Here is a 21,654-nt window from a genome sequence, read left to right as displayed (position 1 = left end):
AGTTGTTTATGACAGAAAAGCAGAAATGTGGCATGGTTATCACTGGCAGAGAAGGAAAGATATGAAACAGGAGATGGGTGCTGCAATCTTCTGTAAGAGCTTGGGGAGGAAAAATACAAGCTAGATCTCTTAGTCTGTTACTCTAACTTTGTTGAACTGTTCAGTCACCACTCAGGTACAGTAATTTTGGAGAACCTGGGAGGATGAGACAAATGTAGTATTGCAATGAGAGTGAACAAGAACTTCACCCTCTTCTTCAAAGAAGGAAGTAATTCTGATATGGTCTCTTCAAATGTAACTTTTGTTTTGTTTTGTGTGTGTTTTTAGTTTGGCTTGGGGTTTTTTTAAGCATGTGAGCGAGGGTATCCTGGATTTGGGCAGGAGCACTTGGGAAATGAACTTCTAATGAATGGATATCAAAGACGTTTTGAATTATTCATCTTGCCTCGTAAGGTGTGAGGGAGCCAGAAGTTTGGATTCTCTGGCTTAGGGCACCTGTTTCTTTCCAGATGAAGCACTGGCACCTTTAGTGCTAGAAACCTAAGTGTTGGATGAAGTTTCTGCCCAGCATGCTGTGACCTTGGAAAAGGGAGCTGAAGATCCCTGTTTCCTATTCTTTGCCATAAATTGCTTAAGAAGTAGAAGTCTGTGCTTTTCAGCCATCCATTTGCTGTGTCCTTAATTAAGTTGGTAGGAAGAACAAAGGATTTTTTCTTATTACTGCTGTTCATCAGGTCAATTTCCTCATGTCTTCATGAGGATGAGCAGTTTTTGCCCAACAATAGCCAAAGGCTCAGAGGAATTCTGTACTGATGAAACTGATGAAAACTGAACCAATTTAACCATGATAAGGGCTACATCAAAAAGCTTTAGGTTCATTGTGATCAGACAGTTTAATCCCAACTGACTTCTGTGGCCATTGTTCCTCTAAGTGGCTTATAATGGTTTTGAAAAATGGCTTGCTTGTTCTGGATGTTTGAGGGCTTCGAACTGCAGGGAACTTTTCTGGAGAAGTGGCAGGTCCTGTCCCAGCCGTGGTGTGTACTTGAGCATTCATTTCAAGCTTAGTAACTCTTTGAATTTTTCAACACTTTTTCTGTAGTCATTAAAAAAACCCAAAATATAGTGACATGGTTTTTAGGAAGGACTCTTGCCTGTATTGAATGTATTTATTTATTTCTATACTGGTAAAGAGGTGTTCCTACAGTGAGGCTTTGTAGCAAAAGAGCTGTTAGTAAAACTAGATGAAGTGTATTAAAGGGACCTTGCTTCCCATTAAATATGAGCAAAAAAAAAAACCCTCTTGCTGGTTGTGCACCAGTTAAAACAAATTTGAAGTGATGACAATCCTGCATCTAGGTGTAGATTTTGGAGCTGTCTGTGCTTGAAGAGAAGAAAAACCTTTGATAAGATAGGGGAGGAAGGAGAAATAACTGAAATTAACTTTTATATTTTTGAATATAGATGTGTGCAGTGGCACGACAAATAGTACAGTACATGGTTTGTTAAGAAGTTTTTTAAAGAAATTGATGGTGGGTTAACAATGATAAAGTGTTTAAATGACTCTATGTTGTTTCTGTCAGCAAACAAATGAAAGAGATGGAGAAGGCGGGAGTCCTGAAAGGAGCTTTGAGTGCGGACCAGCAGTTGGCTCTCATTAGCGTCTGTACAGACCTGAAGGCAGCAGTAGAGGGTGCTACTTTCATTCAGGTAAGCAAAGATTTGCCAGCTCCTAGCAAACAGTTCAGAAAGGTGATCAAAATCTGTGCTGTGCATTAGTGGGCACTGGAAAGTTCAACGTCCTGACCCTACAAGGATATAGTCATGCCTGTTAAAGTTCTTTCTAGCCTGGTATCCTGACGTGGGAGATCATGCCTCTTTACAGAATTTCCTACACTAGAGTCCTCGCAAGTTTATTCTGAGTTATGGGAGGAGAGACTGGCAGCTAAGCTGAGAGGGAATTGCTGACCTGCATGTATAATAATGACTGTACCTGTTAAAAGTATGAATGTGAAGTGAAGGTTGGCAGGAGATTTTTGGAGGACAGATTATCTCTTAGGGAGCACCACACATTCTAGAACTGGGTCTAAAATGTATTATTTCCTCTCCAGGTACCTAATGAAGGCAGGGAATATGACATATGGGGTGACTGTTCTGTCTGTGAGGCAGTGCTGTAGCCAAACACAGCTGTCCCAGAGTGTTAGGGTGTATTAAAACCAGGGTTGATACATACGTTTGAAATCTGTGTTGCTAAGTAAAATTGGAATGGGGAACAGACTGAACTATTAGACCTGATAGTTTGTGGCTGCTTAATTATTAATATGCTCACTGGATTGGACATAAATGAAGAAAATAGACTAATCTGGGACCATTTTTGGGATAAAGTATAAATGAGTTTTCATTAGGATTGGCATCTTCTACCCTATATGGCTCCCCAGTATTATTCCAGTGTTGTACCATTAGCTGTCTCTACATATATTTGTGCTGCACTTGAATTTACAACTTACACTGTTCCAGGCTGCAAATTCCCAGTCTGATCAGCTGCAACACAACCCTAATAGCAAATTGAACTGAAAGAGCCCAGACTTCCTAATAATAATTCCACTGAAAGACCACCTTTTATTCCTCCCAGTTTGGTGAATTAAGGAGGACAGAATGGGAGGCAGGGTGAAGCCTCACACAGAAGTCAAGGTGTGAATGTACTCTAGATTTTTACAGTGGTACACTGTTTTGTGTTCACTCCCTTTCTTCATAGCGTGACACTATATATTGTCATCCCCAGTATCTTACTCTTCCATCACTAATGAGCTCAGAACTTGTTAGTTCATACTATTGTGTTCATGCATGTATTACCTAATTCTACTGAGTTTAATTTGCAAATTTATTGTATAATCACTGTGTCTTGTAAAGTCCTTCTGCAGATGTTTGTGGCTGTTACAATGATGGCCAGCTTAAATTTCATGAGCTAACTTTCAGGTAATTTGTGAATGGATGTAACAAAGGGCACGGCTATCTGTAAAACAGCACTGGCCAGCCTATTCTAGTGTGTAAGAACTGACTGTTCTTTCTACCTTCTGCTTGTGAAGGCTGCCTTCTTGTTTCCAGTATTCTCGTAGTTCTTGTTTTCTTTTGCTGTTTCAAGCATTTCTTACTACCTGGTATATCCATAGTGTCCTTAGTGTCTCCATATGCTACCTGTAAGGATCTGATTGATCCTTCTTAGTGCGAACTTTGTATCTTTTTAGCATTCTGACTTCTATTTTACCATGTTGTTTTGAAGCTGTGATGGAGTTCTTGGGTCTTGTTGCTCTGGCAGGGATGTTGAGTTTTGGTATGCTGTTGGTCCCATGAGAGAGGGTCTTTGGCATGCCACGTCAGATTAAATCAAGGGCTGCGTCCTTCTCCACCACTATCAGTTCATTTACAAAATGTGCATTGGGCAAACATTTCAAAATCAAAGTAATTTTCTGTTAGAAGGAACCTGTGGAAGTCATCTGGCCCAACCCATTGCAGGACCAACTCGCATCAACTTGCACAGAATTTGTGCAGTTGCGTTTTGGATAAATACTTCTGGTCTCTTTGGGTAACTTGTTAAAATGTTTGATTACTGTCCTTGTGCAACTTTTCCCTAATATGTAATTGGATGTCTCTTGCAACTTCAGTCTCTTGCCTCCTGTCCTACCATCCTGCGCCTCAGAGAACCTGTGTGTTCCTTTCAGGTAGCTGAAGACAGCAGTGTTGTGTTGGTAGTCTCCTAACAGCAACATCATGCTCCAGCTTTCTGGCACTGTTTTGTGTTCCCTTAGCCCTCCTGATGTCTCCAAACATATAGTTGTTTAGTATATCAATAAAAATAAAATAGCTGCGGTATGCCCATGGATAACAAGCCATATGTGTGAAACATGGTTGGCCCTATTTGTATCAGCTCTCCAACTATAGCATTAAAGTTTAGTTTGATTCAAAGTGTTAACAAATGCACAGTGGAAGTGAGCAGGCAACTTATTTGAAATAGACTTTAATTTTCTCTTGAAAGAGGGTGGTCGAATAGAATGAAACAACCTAGGCTCACAGCCTTATTTCAGCAGTGCGCGGACTACTTTATGACTGAACCCTATTAAATTTAAGAAATGCTGCTTAGTGCAGCTTTGAACGTGGGAGGACAAAATGTACTAATTGTAACTTATGAGCACAAGTGTTCTGACTTACAGTTACTTAAAAACTAAAATATTGGTTGCATTAATCTTAGTCGAATATAGATGACTCAATTTTCATGTTTAATGATATAACCTACTGATTAGCTTATTTCAAAATTTTCATGAGACCTGCATTTCTTTACCCTGGATTTCAGTTGGTTAAATCTTAACTTCTTTTCAAATCTGGCCTTTGTAGAATAAGTCCACTTAAAGCTTTAAAAAACTTCTTGATGTTTGCCCTTCATGAGTAAATTCTTCAGACATTTGCCTTCTGTGTAGTTTCTATAGGACATAACTCAAAACAGATGGGATAAAGTAGTAAAAAATGGAACTTCCTAGGTTATATCAGTGAAGATACAAAAGGTGAAAAGGTGCAAGAGATAATTTGGATTGAGAAGAAAAGTTGTAACAGTAATGTCTTGAACCTTTTAAAAGGTTATATATTCTCTCTCCTGAACATTTTCATGGAGTAACTTGTCTTGATTAGTGTGCTTTACATCGACTTCAGAAGGAAATCAGTCCAAGTTTTGCTCTCAAGCTGAGTATTCACACAAGTTTTCTTCTCAGAACTTTCCTGTGGTACTTGGAATAAGTGCATAACCTATAGCATGTAGGTGAATGTACACTGCAAGTTTTTGTATCACTAAAAGCTTTAATTCTGAAATAACTTTTCCATTAGCTGAAAACTCCATGGAGATAAATTAATGGATATCTTTGTACTATAATATTTCTGGCATGGGACTATCATGGGTGACTTAAATGTTTCTTACTTTTGTGTTCTTAGCTTTCCCGCATAAATATATGATGACTTTTGTCTTCTGTCTTTTTGTGATTATTGTGTATTGAACAAGTTAGTACTCCTTTGAATATTAAAACCAGACTTTAGTGGATTTGTGTCTAGTTCATAAATAATACAAATTGAACAGAAGTCAGTGCAGCACTTGTATGATCCCTTACCACAACAGTAGTAAAACAGAACCAAAGGTTTTAAAATCAACAATTTACTAACTGAACAATAAAGTTTACTAGGTGTCAGAGGAAGATAAGATGGCTGACTATTGCTAAGATCTTACTCTTGACACCTGAGCTGCTGTGCGTTTTGGTGAGTTGTGAGGGTCGGCTGGGCTGGTTGAAGACGGACACAAAAGGTGACTGAGAGGTGATCTCTGAACCCATCTGTTGTGCTGTGGCATTGAACAGAGCAGACTGATCTAAAAGCCTTAGAAGAGTATCTTCATTTCCTACCCACCCCTTTAAAAAGAGAGGATGTTCTGCCCCCTCTCCTCCTCCCCCCATTACACCTGCACAGACTGTTGAGCTGGTGATAACAACACTAAAAGATTTTTCAACCTGGTATCTTTCAGATCTTGCTGGCTCTTTCATCTTTTCCAGTTAGACATGTTTTTAAAAAATAGTGTTAAAAGCCTGGTGGTGCCTTCAGGGTGCCAAACCAGCGCTGACTTTGGAGTTTTGACAACAGGTATCTTGTGTATCTGGTCATAAAATTTAGGTGTTGACTGTCTACCAGTTTCTACTTGTAGCTTTTGTTTGACTTTCCTGACAGCTTTCAAGAGGCCTTTTACTTCTGGGGATGAGGGAATGTCTGCAGACAGTGGGTGAAGATATCTTCAGCTACCCTGAGCTCATAGGCTGGAAGGCCATACTGTTTTGGAGGCTCTGTTAGTCACAGACCTCTGTAAAAACAGAACTGCTGGCAGGCAGTGTGTGCAAGCATTGCAGTAACATGGCTTCTTCTGAACTGAGCCCTGGATGGACAAACATGGGCCTGTTTGTTCTCAGCTGGGCAAATATAACCTTAGGCCTGGTTTTACCCTACAGAGCTTAAACACTGGCCTCAGGCACCAAAAGTTGTGTTTTGGCTTTTGAGGGAACAGGTTTTAGGCTTGTGACCTGACTTGCTGTCTTTGTAGAAGTTTTGAGAAATTTCTTTCTAATTTTAAAGATTGAGATGATTAGATTTTAAAGACTTGCTGTAAAACATTTTATGAAGTCAGTGTCTGAGTTGAACTGAAAGATGATGTTTAGGTAAACAGCTTGCCTGTGTCACTGCAGTGGTGCTGCTGCTGGATGGACTTATGTCCTTCCAAATTTTCCAACATTTATTTCTCATCTATTCTGTGTATATAACAGCTGCTGTCATCTACCATTACAGTCTTGAATATGGTTTTGGTCCCTGATTCAGGAGGTTGTAATTGCCAAAGCTGTCATCCTGCCTGGCAATTAATCTCGCTCTTCAGGTTCTCTTTGATTGCTCCCTGGTCCCTTTTCTGGGTGATATTGTGTTTCCATTGCCTTTCCTAGATCACTTCTCTGTTTTTCAGGGTAGATGAGATCAGGGTAGAGGAAAACAGGGAAAATCTAGTACTTTGAGAGAAGATGTAAGGAGGAGGTCAGCTGGTTTGAGATCTTATTGCCCTTTCCTTAGGGAACAAAAAGGATCTTCATCTTTTTAGATGAAGCAGGGTGATCAACTTGTCTGTCTTTTGGAAGTTTTGTAGGACACATGAACATCATGGAAAGTGATGGGTCTTTTCATGCCATGATACTAACAGAAGAAGCAAACTTGTCTTCATTTGCTGTATTTGTTTTAAACAAAAAAAACCAGCAAAAAAGCCCCTCACAGAACCCCTCAAACCCTCCCAAATTTGCAAGTCTTATTTTCGAAAATGTAGTTCTGAAAACTAGTACCTCTGCAGATCCTGGTGTTTTTCTACTGAAGGTTGAAAGGACACTTGTAATTCAGTCATTTATTCAGAACAGTATAAAATGGCAGTAACTTGATATTTTTATTGGTCAGATTCTTTAACAGAGTATGTTTATGAAACATAGGAAAGTACAAAATATTTCCATCCAAGTGCTGGATTTCACCTCAGTGTTGTTTACTTGCATAGTATTGTGCAGTCAACAGTCTCTTATGTCACTCAAGAAGTAGTGATTTATGAAGCATCAGATTTCATGCTCCTATGAGCTCATATTTTCAAGACAAATAAGGAATTATCACTCTAGATCTAAAGTGATTTATAGCCTGAAAATGTTTTTTAAAATTAAATTAGCCTGAAAGTGCTGGTGCTTTACTTGATCTTTTATGACTGCTTTTACAATAAGCTTCTTCATCTAGTGATGAGACCAAAGGCAGGCAGGATCACTCATACCTAGACAACTGTCTGTCAGAAATGTGTTAACCTGTTCTTACAGTTCTCTTGTGGTGTGATTCCTTCTCCTCCCATGTTTAGCATTTTGCTCCAGCGCAAACATAACCCATAGAAAGTCTAGAACTGAAGCCTTGGGATGTGAAACCTGCATGCCTGTACTTTATTTATATTTTTTATAATTGTATCACATGGTGATAATGTGGCCCTCCCATTCCTAACAGATGGCCAGTCTGCTTTTCAGTTAAAGGAGCTGCTGCTCTTATTATGCCTTTTTACCCTTGGCTTACAGGATAGCAGTAGTTAGTAAGGTAGTTCAGGTTCAAAATAGAAGTCTTGGTTGCCAAGGTTGTCTGGCTTGTTTTGGACTAACTAGAGTTGGTTTACACCTAAGGGGGCTTGTGTTGCAAATGAGAGTTTTGTTAATGATTTGGTTTTTGTCGATGAGCTTGAAACCGTCTGGGAGGAAGTTGTGTACCCACTAGTGGAATGAGTATCTGCTGTGGGAAAGGGGCAGACAGTCTGATCAGCTCCTGTTCCCCTGTGTGTATCCCACTGGGTTGGGTTTCTGCCTCACATCCAACTGTTTCAGGGTTTTTATGTGGTTTTACAACAACAAAAAGAGACTGAAGTAAATATGTTTTCCCCTTACCATCTTTGAAATAATGAATTTTTGTCACCTTGTCTTAATATTGTCTTGGTATACTGTTAGATGTATATACTGTCCATCTCTAAAGTGCCTCAAAATATGCATCTAAAACTATTTTTGAGGGGAGCATGATGGAAAAGTCCAAAATACTTGAAGTCACGTATTTGCATTTGAAATATGTAATGATTCTGAAATTTTGTGAAATTATCAAAGCTATTCAATGTATGAAAAAACAGATATTTGAGCTAAGTTCTATTGGTTAACAATATTTTCAGAAGCAAAATTGATACTCCGACTTAATAGTTTGTTTTGATATTAAAAATAAAATTTTATGTCTCTGCTTGTTTCACTAGCTGAACTCCCAGCCTCTCCAGTCAAAATGTCATGTTTTTTAATTGCGGGTGGTAGTTCCCCTGGTTCATGTGTGTGACTCTTGTTTACTGATTAGAGTGCACTTTAGTGTCTGACATGGAATACAATAGAAAAAAGCTCAAGTTTCCTTAATAAAAGGTGCATCTTCACTCTTTCAGAATGGAAATACACACCTTAAACCCTGCAGGAACAGAACAAACCACGATGTCAGCACAAAAGCCTAAATAAAAATTAGAATAATTAGGACTGAAATACTAATGAAAGTAGTGAGCATTCTAAATGCTCTTTTGCTTAAAATGTAATTTGGTGCAGATTCAATAAAATGGTGACTGAAACACAGCAGTCTATATGCAAGATGGAGCAAATAGATGGAATTGTGCTTTGGTAACTTGAGTAACCTTAGCTTTGCCAGTGATGTTGGGGGAAACAGAACTGGTTGTCAAATGGCAGGGTTTAATTTGCAGAGAGCTTATTTCAACATATGTACTTTTTTCAAAGAGACTTTTACAAGAATCCTTTATTATATTATTTAGATGTGGTAAAATTCTATGGAATAATTGTACTTGACTGTACAGTTGCTATCTATAAATAGTGATTTCAAATCTCTATTTCATTTCATTAGATTTGCAGGCCTCCTTTTCAGATGTTTCTAATGTCTGTCTTAAACAGCATTCAGGTTATGTGTATAAAAATCCACAGACCAAAGCTTTGTGTAGGTTTATATTATTCAGGCTTTGTTTTAGAAATAAAACATTCTCAAGTGACTTGTTAGATTGAAAGTAAAGCAATTATGCCTGTCTTTTCTGTGAAGTTCTTTTTCTAGTGGATTATAACTATAGAAGATAATGGAAGTATTTGTAGGAATGTATTAGGCACCAAGCTTTCAGAAAAGCTTCTTTTCTGACATGCAGAACTCTTTGTCTCTTAATCTTGTGAAGTTCTTTATATTCCCACAAAAAGCTGGACATAATGTGGTTCCTGTTGCAGGAGTGCTGACAGTCTGGGTCCTGCTTGCGGGATAGTTTGGTGCTTTGAAAGCTGCTGCTATGGCCTCGTTCTGTGAGAGGAGAGAATTGCTGTCCCTTGACTCTGGGAACTGTTCTAAAGGAGTGCCTTAAAAATGTCAGCTAAGTCACAGCACTGACAAGCTGAGGCTCCTTAAAATGCTGTAAGTTTTATATGTGTGTAAACAGAGCAGGGGCTTGTGGCATGTTTGGAGATCCTCACTTAACTGCAGAAGATGAGGAGCATTCTTGTTGCAGTCAAAGGGGGTCATGGCTTCTAAGCAGTTTACCTGCTGCTTAAAACCTTACTGAATTTACTGGGAAAGGGGAAGTTGCAAAACTCTGGAAAATAATTTTCTTGCTTAGTTATGGCTGGGCAAGGGCACAGGATGCCCTTGCTGTAGCAGCTGTGGCATGGCAGTGAAATGCAACTCTTGGGGGTTAGGTGGTACAAGACAAAGATGAAAAGCTGTAGGAGGGAAATAGCTGTGGGAGGGGAATTGGGTGTTTCTTGCTTTCCCTTGGTTTGAGGAGTCAGTTGGGAACTTATGGATAAAGATTAGCAGGACCACCAATATGGGAGACTTTGTGGTAGACGTCTGCTACGGATCACTTGATCAGGAAGAAAAAGCCTTCTTCAGAAGCATCCCGTCCACAGGATGCCCCACCTGGTGGGGCTTCAACCACATCAATATCTGCTGGAGGGACAGCACAGGAGAGCCCAAAGAATTCAGAAGGATTGTGGAATGCATTCATGGTAACTTTAACACAGGTGGTTGAGAATTAGAAGAGAGGACATGTTGTGCTGGACCTCACAAACGATGAAGAACTGATTGGAGATGTAGAGGTCAGGGAAAAGTCTTGGCTATACTGACCATGAGATGGTGAAGCTGAGGATCCTGAGAGGAGAAGACAAAAACTGGGATTACAGCCCTAGATTTAGGAGGGACAGCTTTGGCCTGTTGGGCCAAAATCTACTTGGAAGAATCCTGTGGTATGGGTTAAACTCCTGCAATGAAGATGGGTCTAGGAGAGCTCAAGACAGATCTATCTTTACTTGGAGGAATGTATATATTATCATAAACCTTCATATTAAGATTGGCAAAGGAACAGTTTGTTTATGTTTTGAATTTGCAGCAGACAGCATCTAGTAAGGAGGTAGGAATTCATTGTTGTGCAGCTGTAGCTTTCAGACTTCTTAATTCATCAATTCCTAATGCCTCATGGTTGCTACCATCAGAGTCTATACTTGTTATTGGGAAGGCTTGATGCTGCTCCCTGTGACAGCATCTCCAGATGATTTTACAGAAAGTGGCTTGCTTATTGCTAAGTGGTTGCTAATCTTTGACCTTCTGCATGCTAGTTTAAATATCTGGCTTTCATCTTATACTGCTTGTGTAGGATGCTTACTTATTTTAGGACCATACTGCTGTGTTGCAGGGCTTTGCTTCAGGCCATATTTTGTTTCTTTTGCCTCCCAGTACTAATAAATTGTTCAGCAGCAATTCTCATTGATAGTATAAGGAAAAGGTATTTTGCAAGGTAGTGTTTTGGGGAGTGTTTCTCTAGAATTTACAGAGGAGTTGCTACCTATGCATATTTGAGAATGGATGGGGAGAACCTGGGGATATGCCAGCATTTAAATATTGGAGAATGAAGTTGTGCACTTAGATGAGCATGGATGCATGTAGGAGCACGGATGGTGAGTGGCATGGTGAGAAAGGCCTATACAAAACCACAAGAGAATACTGGATTTAAACAGATAAAACTCACTGGCTTTCCATGTAGTGGTATTTCAGGGATTGTGTCATAGGAGTGCAGCTTCTTAATTAGGGGCAACTAGACCTCAATCACCATGGGGTGTATCAGTTAGCTAGGGAGGGAGTCTCGCATGTGTTTATCTTTGTGTAGTTCTTTAAGAGTTCATAAACTGGTTCAAGTAGCTGCTGTGTGTTCTCTGAACATGTATTTGAATAGTGTTATTCCTATTACATCTAAGCCTTTAATTCAGTACAACACTTCCAGGAGATGGGTTTTAAAAATTAACAGCTGTCATGTTCTGATCAGGCTCTTAAGAGATGTCTAATAAAGTTTAAATTGGAAGCTATTTGTAGATTTGTAGCTGCCTGGTGACCAGGCCTTGGAATAAAGGTGTACTGTTCACTGCAAATGAGAAGTATGATCTTCCCTAAGAAAAGGGCACAGAAATATACAGTGTCACTTAAAATGCATAGTGGTGCATGCTAACCTTTTTGCACTGATTCTTTGAGAGAAACTGTGGTAGCTTTAAACCCATATCTTATCTGCTCTCCGTTTGATCTTCTCTTTCTCATGGTAAACAGAATAGCTTCAGACCTCTCCAGGCTACATAACTGACAGCAAATGAGGTTCCTGTTTAATGGATTGTGTAGAGCTTAATTTTCCCCCTGTTCTTCAGGGAATTGGTGTCTCTGAGAAAATAATTGCATGCTTGAGAACAGAAACTTTATTGCAGTCGTCCAACAACCTGAATACAATTGTGACACTATACAAGAAACTCTAAGCAAATGGTCCATTCACAAACCTTACGTAACCATGGCAGGTTTGAGTTTCCAGCAGATTTGAGTTTGCCTTTTTGATTATCATCTGATGTGAGAGCAGGCTTAGAGTTTCAAGTTCACAAACCTATTCAGAGCAGCTCTTTTATTAGCTTGAACAGTATCTGCAGAGTTCTCGTCATCTTTGGCTTCACTAAAAGAAACTATTTAGACTTAACCAACAAGCAGGGATTCTGGAACTATGAGCAGAGTATCATTTTGTTTTGATAAGGCCCTCTAATACTTTGGGCTCTATCTGGAGTTCTTAAATGACCCTGTTTATCTCTTCTGCATCTTGGAACCTTTAGTACTGTTCCATGCAGGTTATTTTTTAAGACTTCAAATTACTTTTAACACATTTTTTGATTTAAAAACTCTGACTCTGGGCATTCTTGCTACAGAGTCTGTTCTGAAGCAACAGATATTAAATGTAAATTTTGGATTATGTCGAAAGTGTAGCCTTTTCCTCTAATCCTGCCATGTGTAATTCAGCATAACAGAAGGGACAGAATGAAGTACTGACAGGTGAGAGAAGGTTAGAGTTGGAAAAGAGCAGGTATTTTCTGTGTGTTTTAAGGGTAAGACTGAGGTTTTGAAACTTTGGGATCCTGTTTGGATTTTTTTAAACTCTTCCAAAAACCCTCAAAAACAGGCTGGTCTTCTTCCTCCATTTTCTTCTCGTAGGCTGAAGACTTTTCTGTTGCTTGTGGGATCCACTGTAGTTATTATCTCCTGTCCTTCTCCTCCCAGACTAGTAGATCTTTGCATACTCCCCTTGAGGCATCTTCTGGACCTAACTTTGGAAATCTAGTGACTGTAGGTTGTGGCTCTTGGCTCACACGTGTGAAATTTCACACAGTAGTGTAGAGCTGAATGTTCTCAGTAGCTTTGGAAGAAGTTTTAATAGCATTCATTCTACTTCAGATGGTCTTCATGAGTCTTTTTCAGTGACCCTCACACTTGAAATGCTTTAAGTGTCTTCATTAATTTCAACTCTAGGAATTGTTTAAGCACAGGTTGCAGACCTGTACCTTGGAACCTCCTGCCATAGTTCTGGAGATTGTAAGTTTGCCTTCTTTTGATATACACCTGTTCCTTTCCATCTTGTCTGAGAGAGAATACAGACTTCTATCATGTGAGATTCTCTTTAAAAAGTGGAAACCAGGTCTTATTCCTCTGTATTGTGTTATCTCTCTCTGTAAGTTAAAGTCTGTATTTTAGATAAAGGAGAATATTTTCTTTTGTGTTAAATCTCATGTAGGATGTGGTGGTCCACATTCTGCTGTACACAAGCCCTTGGGCTTTCCATCCTTTAACTGTGGGAAGATATTTTTGTGTTAATGGCTCACTGGTGTATCTAGGCTGATCAAAATAGATGGTTTGTGCTGAATTCCTAGGTGTCAGTCTAGAATGAGATCAGTGAAGTTTGAGATGTATGGCTAGATACTGTTGAACTACATGACATCTAATACTGGATTTTGGTTTTATTCCAGGAATGTACTCCAGAGAACCTGGAGCTTAAGAAGAAGATTTTTGGTCAGCTGGATCTTATTGTGGGTGACAATGTTATCTTGAGCAGTTCGACCTCTTGTCTCTTACCCAGCAAATTGTTCACTGGCCTTAAACATGTCAAGCAGTGCATCGTGTCACATCCTGTAAGTATGATGGCATGTTTCCTTTTTTTGTAAACTGCATCTCAAACTCCTTCCTGCAGACTGAAAGAGTCAGGAGGGTATTTGGGGCTCTTGTGTGCCCATTGTTAGTGTGCAGGGCCAACTTCTCCAAAAAGCTGTATTTTGGTTATTCTGTGAGCAGCAGCACTAATCTACAAAATTGGGAGGATGTAGGATGTTGCATACTGTTGGTTCAAGATATGTTCTGTGTGAGCTGTTGTGCTCATATTGTGTGTTTCTCAACTATTGGCTTTCAGAACGTAGGAATTCTATGTTTTGGGTACAAACTCATAGCATTGTTACTTTGTTCTTGTGTCATTGTTAGTCTTGTCTACTATCCTCTTTTAACTTCTGTTGGGTAACAGTAAGAATCCAAACACAGAGCTGCATGTGCTTGTCAGGCTATCATTTGATAAAAATGGGAAATTTAGACTCCAGTTTTTTCAGACCTGTGATGCAGAAGCAGTATTCCTTAATTCCTGAAAGAGGAATTAAGGAATGATGACATGGAACAAATTGGACTTGGAGCTGAATTTGCATGCTTCATTACCAACTGGGACAGGGCAGTGATGCAAAAATGGAATGACTAGAGGTTGCAGCGGAACCTCAAAATGGTCAAAGGCACTTGTGAGCTTATGTAAAGGTCTGTTTGGAACTGCCAGACAGCAGTTTATCGCATCTCTCAGCATGGAAGAGCATTTTATCCTGATCATCACTGGGATTCTTACTGCTTCTCTTTTCCACTAGTCAAGAAGCTGATGAATTTGTTAACCCAATGTTAGTCTGGTGGTCAGCTGATCAGTTAAGAGGACTGTTGTCATGAAGAAAGGTGCTGCCCTGGTTTCTGCAGTTTGGTAACTACATGATGTCTTTCCAGGGCATCCCTCAGGCTTAAAAGTAAATGTCAATTCCCTGGGCATGCTCAAGAATACAGAAATACAGCACTACTTTACTGTAGTAGCTGTAGAGTCTCTACAGCAACCTGTAGCCTAATGCTGTAGTGTGAAAGCATTTGGCCAGTGCCTTCCTGACACCTCTCCACCACCACCATTGTGCCTTGGGTTGCCTGGGTGACAAGGGGAACAAAAGGCTTGGTTTGGTTTGTTTGTGTATAATAAGTTTTCAATCCCTTTTAATTATTAAAAAAAGTTAAATTTCAAAATAGGTATCTGTGCCTAGATCTAGCCTTTCTCCAGTCTAAGATTCAATAGTTCCTTATCTCTTATTTCCAGGGGTGTAATTTTCTCTAGTGCAAGAGAAGAGATAATGTCTCTTTAACATTTCTATATTAAGTAACTATACGATTTCTTTTTTTTTAACTAGTTCATGGCTGCCTGACTGTTGTCAGTCTTTGATTTTACTGTACTCTTTCTTAATGTTTTCCCAAGTTGGTCTGTACCTGTTGACTTTGTTTAGTCTGAACTCTCCCTAGAAGCCACTCCTGAAACCAGTTTTTATCAGATCTGGAAAGGTAGTCGGTCTCTGCATAAACGTTTTCAATGTTTCTGTTTGAAAGATACGTATTTTGTCAAAGTGAATGCTCTGGGGTACCTTAAAATGTCTAATTGTTCCAGAACGGCTTTGCAGTCCAAATGAGACTGTTTTCTTTGTAATCTCGGCTTTATTCAGCTGTTCTGAGTCTACCAAAGAAGCTGTAAACCAGTGTACTCTTCCAGGGGCCTTTCTGCATCTGCATCAGGAAACATGCATGCTTTGTAGTATTGTTTGCTTTGGGTGTTTTTTTTGTTTTAATTTTTATTAAGATCTTGAACTCAAATAGTAGGATTTGGTTGTTGCAGGAAGCAAGCAGCTCTGCAAGACACTGAAAACAAGTGTGGAATTTGATATACCAGAAATATTAAAAGCTAAATTTGTAGGGCCTCTGGCATGGGTGGTGAGGGTGTTGAGGTGAAATGAAATGCCCAAAGTGCAGAAGCAGCTCATCCCTTTGCTTAACATGGTTCATTAATTAAAAAAAAAAAAAAAAGTCCCACAGCACAGCTGTATGATAGAAATGCACACAATACTTATGTTACAATACAAAACAGGTACAGCTGTTCTCTGAAAGCAGTTTCAAGCAGTGGATCAGTAGAGGTCTGCTGCAGGGTGGTTTTTTTCTCATGTACTGTGTATGTCTGCTAAGTCACACAACTAGAAACCTGGAGCTAGAGGAGACTGTGCCGTTGAGTGAAGTCCCCTGTTGTACAGGAAGCCCTGCAATCAAATAACTTAAAACCTGCATGAAACACTCTCAGATTATTTTTTAAACTCCACTTCTCCTGTTAGAAATTGTTTGTGTCTTCTAATTTTTGTTCCCATCTTATTACTGGTCCATTAAAATTAATATTTATGTTTGTTGACAGGTTTTGTGTAACTTAATTATTTTCGGTGTTTCCTTTGTCATCTCCTTTCTTAGCTGTCACTTTGTTAGACTAAGGTGACCTTCTGTTCCCTGGAATACTTCTCGTTTTTAGAAACTTTCCCCCATTCCCTATTTAATCTATGTTCTATCACTGTCAGTTTTTATCAATATCTATTATCTCACTCCTGAAAAGTTGTCTTCCTGTGTCTCCTCAGTGTGCTCATGAACACACCCATATGTTCCCTGTGCACCAAGTTCATGAAATGGAATGCTTCAACAAGATTATTGTCAGCACTAATCTTTGAAGAAATTTTTAATACCTTTATTCTCCTCTTTCTGATTGGAACCTGTGGTATACTTAAGGATTAGAAAAGCCTCAGAGAATGTCTGTTTTGGGTCTTGCTCAATTGCCTGGCACCACTGGATGGTGTCCATCCACCACACCGTTCTTCTCAGTGTTGATGGTGGCGCTGCCAAAGATACTGATGTGAGAGAGGCTGTGTTGGAACACAAGGCCCTCTAAAAGGAATGAAGTGTGTTATGCCAGTAGTTAGAGCAAATGTCAGACCCCGCAGGAAAGGGAACCATGTAAATACTGAGAAGAAGGAACATGCTTGGAGGAAAGGCTGCTTGCATGTTCCTGTGACTAAACCCCATACTTGCATTTACAGGAGCACAGTTAAGAGAAGTTGACTATAAGGGCGCGTGATGAAAGAATCAGTATTTAATTACCATCCTTTAAATGTCAGTGGTATTCCTGGTAGTAATTTATTATATGTTAGCTCTTTCTATTGCCTGGAACTGGAGGGAGAGCTGAATTTAACACCTTAAGAATACAGCTGAAGGACTGCTACTTTCGAAAGAGCATGCATGTAGCATTGCTGTCTGTAATGCTATGACCTGAAGAACTTTTAGCTGTTTCCAGGATGTTCTTTAGGATTTTCTGGTTTTCACTTCAAAAATACATAACACAAAGGTCTTGACTTGATGAGAAATTACATTTGGGAAGAGTCAGGGAGAGGTAATTTATTTTTTTCTAAGTACAGTGTTTGAAGGTAACCTGTTCTGCAACATTTTCAAAGTATGTTTTATGTGATATCTGTTACTGTATTTAGCATATATTTACAGGCTTGGGCCAGTACCTGCTTATCTGTTAAGTGTTGCATCTTACAGGTGGTGTTTAGCAATACTTTTGTTATAAAGTTCCTGATTCTTTAAAAGGAAATGCCTTGCTTAATTTGGAAAGACAGGTGGTGACCATATGTCTTACAACAACAAGCAACCCGAATATTGAGCAAACAGTTCCTCAAGTCAGAATAAAGTCTTCTAGTACTGTTTGAGTGCTGTCATCTCTGGTGTAGCTCCATGAATTTTGCTGGGGTTAAACAGAGTTTGATTTAGTGCAAGTTTAATTATTTCTTTTAATTAGAATTAATGATTGGTGAAGTCTTCCAAGGTCTGAATGTCAGGCTTGCTGTGTTCACTGGATGTTATGCAAGCTAGTGCCAGCTATAAAGATGCTTTATATTAACTTGTCCTGTTGGTGGCTGATGTTCTTCTTTTCTGTTTCTTCTTGAGGTAAATCCACCTTACTTTGTGCCGTTGGTTGAAATTGTTCCTCATCCAGAAACAGATCCTTCTACGACAGAGAGAACATATGCCCTGATGAAGAAGATTGGTCAGTCTCCTGTCAAACTAAACAGAGAAATTGAGGGGTTTGTTCTGAATCGACTACAGTATGCAGTGATAAGTGAAGCTTGGAGACTTGTGGGTGTATGTATATCATTTTTTTTCAGTATCTGGTCAGTTCTGTAGATGTGATAAGTAAGATTGTATATTTAATCATCCTTTAAATTTGTGTAATCTTTGTTCAGCTATCCCTTATGAACATAAAATGTATATTTCAATGTAAATTAAGCCCAGCAAGAACTGATGTCAGTTATAAAAAGCAAAGACTGACAAAAACAAGGTGATATGCGATGGTAAAAATTATTCTTTTTCCTGCTTTCTTTTTTTCAGAATACTGTTATTTTCAGGGCAATCAAAAGAATAATTTTAAAAGCACAGGAATCAAAATACCAATTTTTCTTTTTGTAGGCTTCTCATCATTTCCTGTTTGTTTGGGTTTTTTTTCTCGTGTTCTTGGCCTAGTGTACAGTGGTCATGAAGATATTTTAAATGGTTTTCTCTTTGGCCTTTCAGGAACTGCACTCATAGATTTAACTGTTACTTGATACTTGTAGGTAAGGACAGATTTCTCCTCCTCCTGCCCATTCAGACTTCTAGCTGAGAATCATTTGTTTGTGTGGCTTCAGCTTTTCCCACAGTTAGCTGTTCTCTGCTGAAAAGTCTGATCTTTCATCAGCAGGAGCTGAGTTATGAGTCTATTGCTCTTCTCTTGAGTTTTGACTAGGCTTTAATAGGACTTACTTTCTTGTTGTGGAGTGTTTTGATTTTTCAAGTTGTTTAAAACAACCATGCACACAAATACAGGTAAAGATCTTAAAACTAAGGTAACATTGCTATAAACAAAGCAACTCTTTTACCAAAGAAGTGTTTAAACATAGTTGCTGAACTGATTCTGCTTACCTGTTGCTGGCTTTCACTAGCAACATAATACAATATAAAGGAGGTGGTGAATAACAGTAAGTTAAACAGTGTTGTGAGGAAGGAACTGGTCTACTGCTAGAGATGTTTATTTAAATTTTAAAAATGTTAAACTTTTAATACAAAGTCTCAAGTTTATGATAAGAGAAACACCTTCAGAAAGCTGTAGTCATGCTGGAAAACACAGGATAGAAAAGGCAACATACAATCACAGAATAGTTTGGGTTGGAAGGGACCTCTGGAGATCATCTAGCCCAACCTCCTACTACAGCAGGTTGCACAGAATCATGTCTAGGTAGGTTTTGAATAACTTCAGAGGAGAATATTCATTCTCATTGGGCAGCCTGCTCCAGTTCTCTGTCACCCTCAAGATAAAGAATTTTTTTCTTCCTATTCAGATGTTACTTTCTGAGTTTATAGTTTGTGCCTGTTGCCCCTTTTCCTGTTTCTGAGGACCACTGATGAGTCTGTCCCTATCCAAATTAGCCTCTAAATTATTTTCAAAACCATAAGTACACTGGTGAAAAAATATCTTTGAGAATAAAAATGTAAAAACAACTACTAAAAATTGCGAGCAAGGAAGGTTAAGTTAGTGAGGAAAAAGCTAGCTCAACTGCAACATTCACTATTAAAAGAGGTTCTCACAGTGTAACCTTGCCTTGAAAGGAAGAGATCTGATATAAAATAAGTCGTGCTAAGAACAAGATTTTTGAAGGAGGAAAGGGTAAATGAACTATGGCAGACTGTGGAGGAGAAATTGAATTTACCCGAAGATCACAAAACTGAAATGTGAAGTTGATTAAATACTAATTTAAGCACCTTTTTATACGCTGTCTAGCATAATACTGAAAAAAATGGAAGTTAGCACACCTTACCTATTTTATAACAACACAAACAGTTGTTGGGAAACTGTGGACCAGTCAGTCACCCCTGGTCAGCACCGGCATTCAGGTAATGCCTCAAAAATCTTAACAGGATTCTTTCACATCTCTGAGAGCATAAACTCAACAGTGGAAGCCACTGCCATAGTAACCTAGGATGCTAAAAAATTGAATGGATCCAGGAACCATTTAGACACCTTCATGTTGGATTGTGCAGAAGCACCCTCCAGCTTCAAAGTCTCAAAGACTGGACTGCTGGGAGCTGAGGCAGTACAGTACATATTCCTGAAAGTATCATTCTCTGGTCTTGCTGTGGAAGGAATTTAAGAACAGTTCATGGGCTGCTGTTGGAAAGGAAGTACTGAGTTGAGGCAAGCCTTTAGTATGAACCTGTTGTATGGATGCTTTTATGGCAGTGGTGGTTATGTAAATAGTAATAAAATAGTGCTTGAAGGATTGACAGATAAAGAAAGTTGATTTTGTTGTAAATCAAAGTTTCCAAGTTGTTCTTGTATAATTTTATTGCGTTTCAGGCAAATACACATTTAAACAGTACCAACTTTGGTGGCCGTATTTCCATTCCAGAAGCCTGAACAATAGCAGCTGTCAAAGGTGTGTAGTTTCAGCTGTGTGACTTTGGGCTGCGCAGTGCCTTTGATGGGAGGAGAATCACTGCAGATAGGTGAGAACTGCAGGCCTGGGGCAGTTTGTGTGTTTCTACTGTTGTGCTGCCAACTTAGTAATTTTTATTGCAAGTCTTTTGGTGTACTGCACTTTCCAAATGGAGAAACATAGTTCCTGATTCTTCTGATTGTGAAGTCACTTTCCACTTCTTACTGTTGAAAACATCAGTCTCCCCAGCTCTCAGTCTTTGAGAGACTCCTAAAAATCAAGTTTTACTCACATTTGGTAAGATTGTGAACAAATGTTTTCATTACTCTGAGAAACACTGGTGGGTTGTTAGGTTGTTTTGTTGGGGTTTTTTGTTTGCTTTTTTTTTCAGTCAGTTGAGCTTATTTCAATAAAGAAACTAGTTGAAGTTTCTCCAGTAGAACTACCAATGTCCTGTTAAAGTCATAGACATGCAGTACAGCTGTACTTACAACATTTTTCTTGAAAACTTTAGAATAAATAGGCTGAGTAGCTTACAGAATATATTTGAGTTCCCAAATCTATCTGGGAAACAGATAACCTACTAGTCTCTTTTCTTTAGCAGCACTGTGTTGGGATGGATGAGACATGGGTGAGGGATCACGTGATGGCAGATGGGTTCTGATACAGAGCATGGAAGTAAAGATGCAGCTGTGTAGAAAGAAATATGGTAAAGATATCTGCTTGCTGAATGTTGTGTGGGGCTCATTGACTTCTGCCATGTGGGTCCAAGAGTAGGAAACACACCTTTAACACAGGCAGAAATCTGAGGTAAGGCTCTGCCAGCACACTGGATGCAGGCTCAAGACTCCACATGGAGCTCAAATTGCATGTGGCATGGATGCCAGAGCACAGAGAGAAGCATAATTCAGTCCAAAGAGATTAAAGTAGCCACGAGAAACCTGAGTATTGGGATACAGTTTGTCTTTGCCAAAGGTGCTGGAGTTCCCAGCTGCACACACAGGGAGGCAGGGATTGTACAGCTGGGCACAAAACAAGTGCTGTGAATACAGGACTGGACTGAAGAAGTGGGAATTGTGGTAAAGTGGTAATAAATTATTAGGCTTGCAAGTTGAGATCCGATTGGTAGGAAAGTAGAAGAAAGAAAACTCATTTAAGGTGGTGTATCTGAGGACTTTCTGCAGGACCTCATAGGCTATCTGAGACTGGCATTCATGTAGGTTTCTTATTTATGTATTCAGTTGTTAGGGCTCTGGTAGAAATGTTGCAAAGCTGATAATGATGAGAGTAAAAGAAGTACTGTGAGATGTTGAGGTTGAAGATCCTTATTCCTCTCTTATCATTCCTAAATTTTTATATTACCAATTTGGAACCATTAGAATAACCTTTAGCCAGTAACAGGAAAAATACCTCAAACTGCTTTCTCTGTTATTCTCTGTTACCATTTATTTACTTTCTCACATCTCCATTGACAGTGGTCACTGGTGTGTCTGATTTTGTTCATAACTCTTGGAACAAAAGCCTACTGCCTTTTTTTGCCTGGGAAGCACACTGC

The 21,654-nt window shown here is 39.2% G+C and overlaps 1 protein-coding gene across 1 annotated transcript in view; it reads left to right on the top strand.

The window, feature by feature from the left end:
* Nucleotides 1-21,654, top strand: part of CRYL1 (crystallin lambda 1) — a 50,919-nt gene that overhangs the window by 8,259 nt on the left and 21,006 nt on the right. Inside the window, exons 3-5 of the mRNA XM_066175841.1 lie at nucleotides 1,584-1,710; nucleotides 13,458-13,619; nucleotides 17,578-17,772. Of these exons, the coding sequence (XP_066031938.1) occupies nucleotides 1,584-1,710; nucleotides 13,458-13,619; nucleotides 17,578-17,772 (484 nt within the window). The remainder of the gene's footprint in view (nucleotides 1-1,583; nucleotides 1,711-13,457; nucleotides 13,620-17,577; nucleotides 17,773-21,654) is intronic.

This window comes from Chamaea fasciata, unplaced genomic scaffold (genome assembly GCF_029207755.1).
Source record: "Chamaea fasciata isolate MVZ Bird 193981 ecotype frontalis unplaced genomic scaffold, bChaFas1.0.hap1 SCAF_2, whole genome shotgun sequence".
Lineage (NCBI taxonomy): Eukaryota > Metazoa > Chordata > Aves > Passeriformes > Sylviidae > Chamaea > Chamaea fasciata.
Note: the sequence above shows the minus strand (reverse complement) of the source record. Positions and strands in the feature narration are given on the sequence as shown.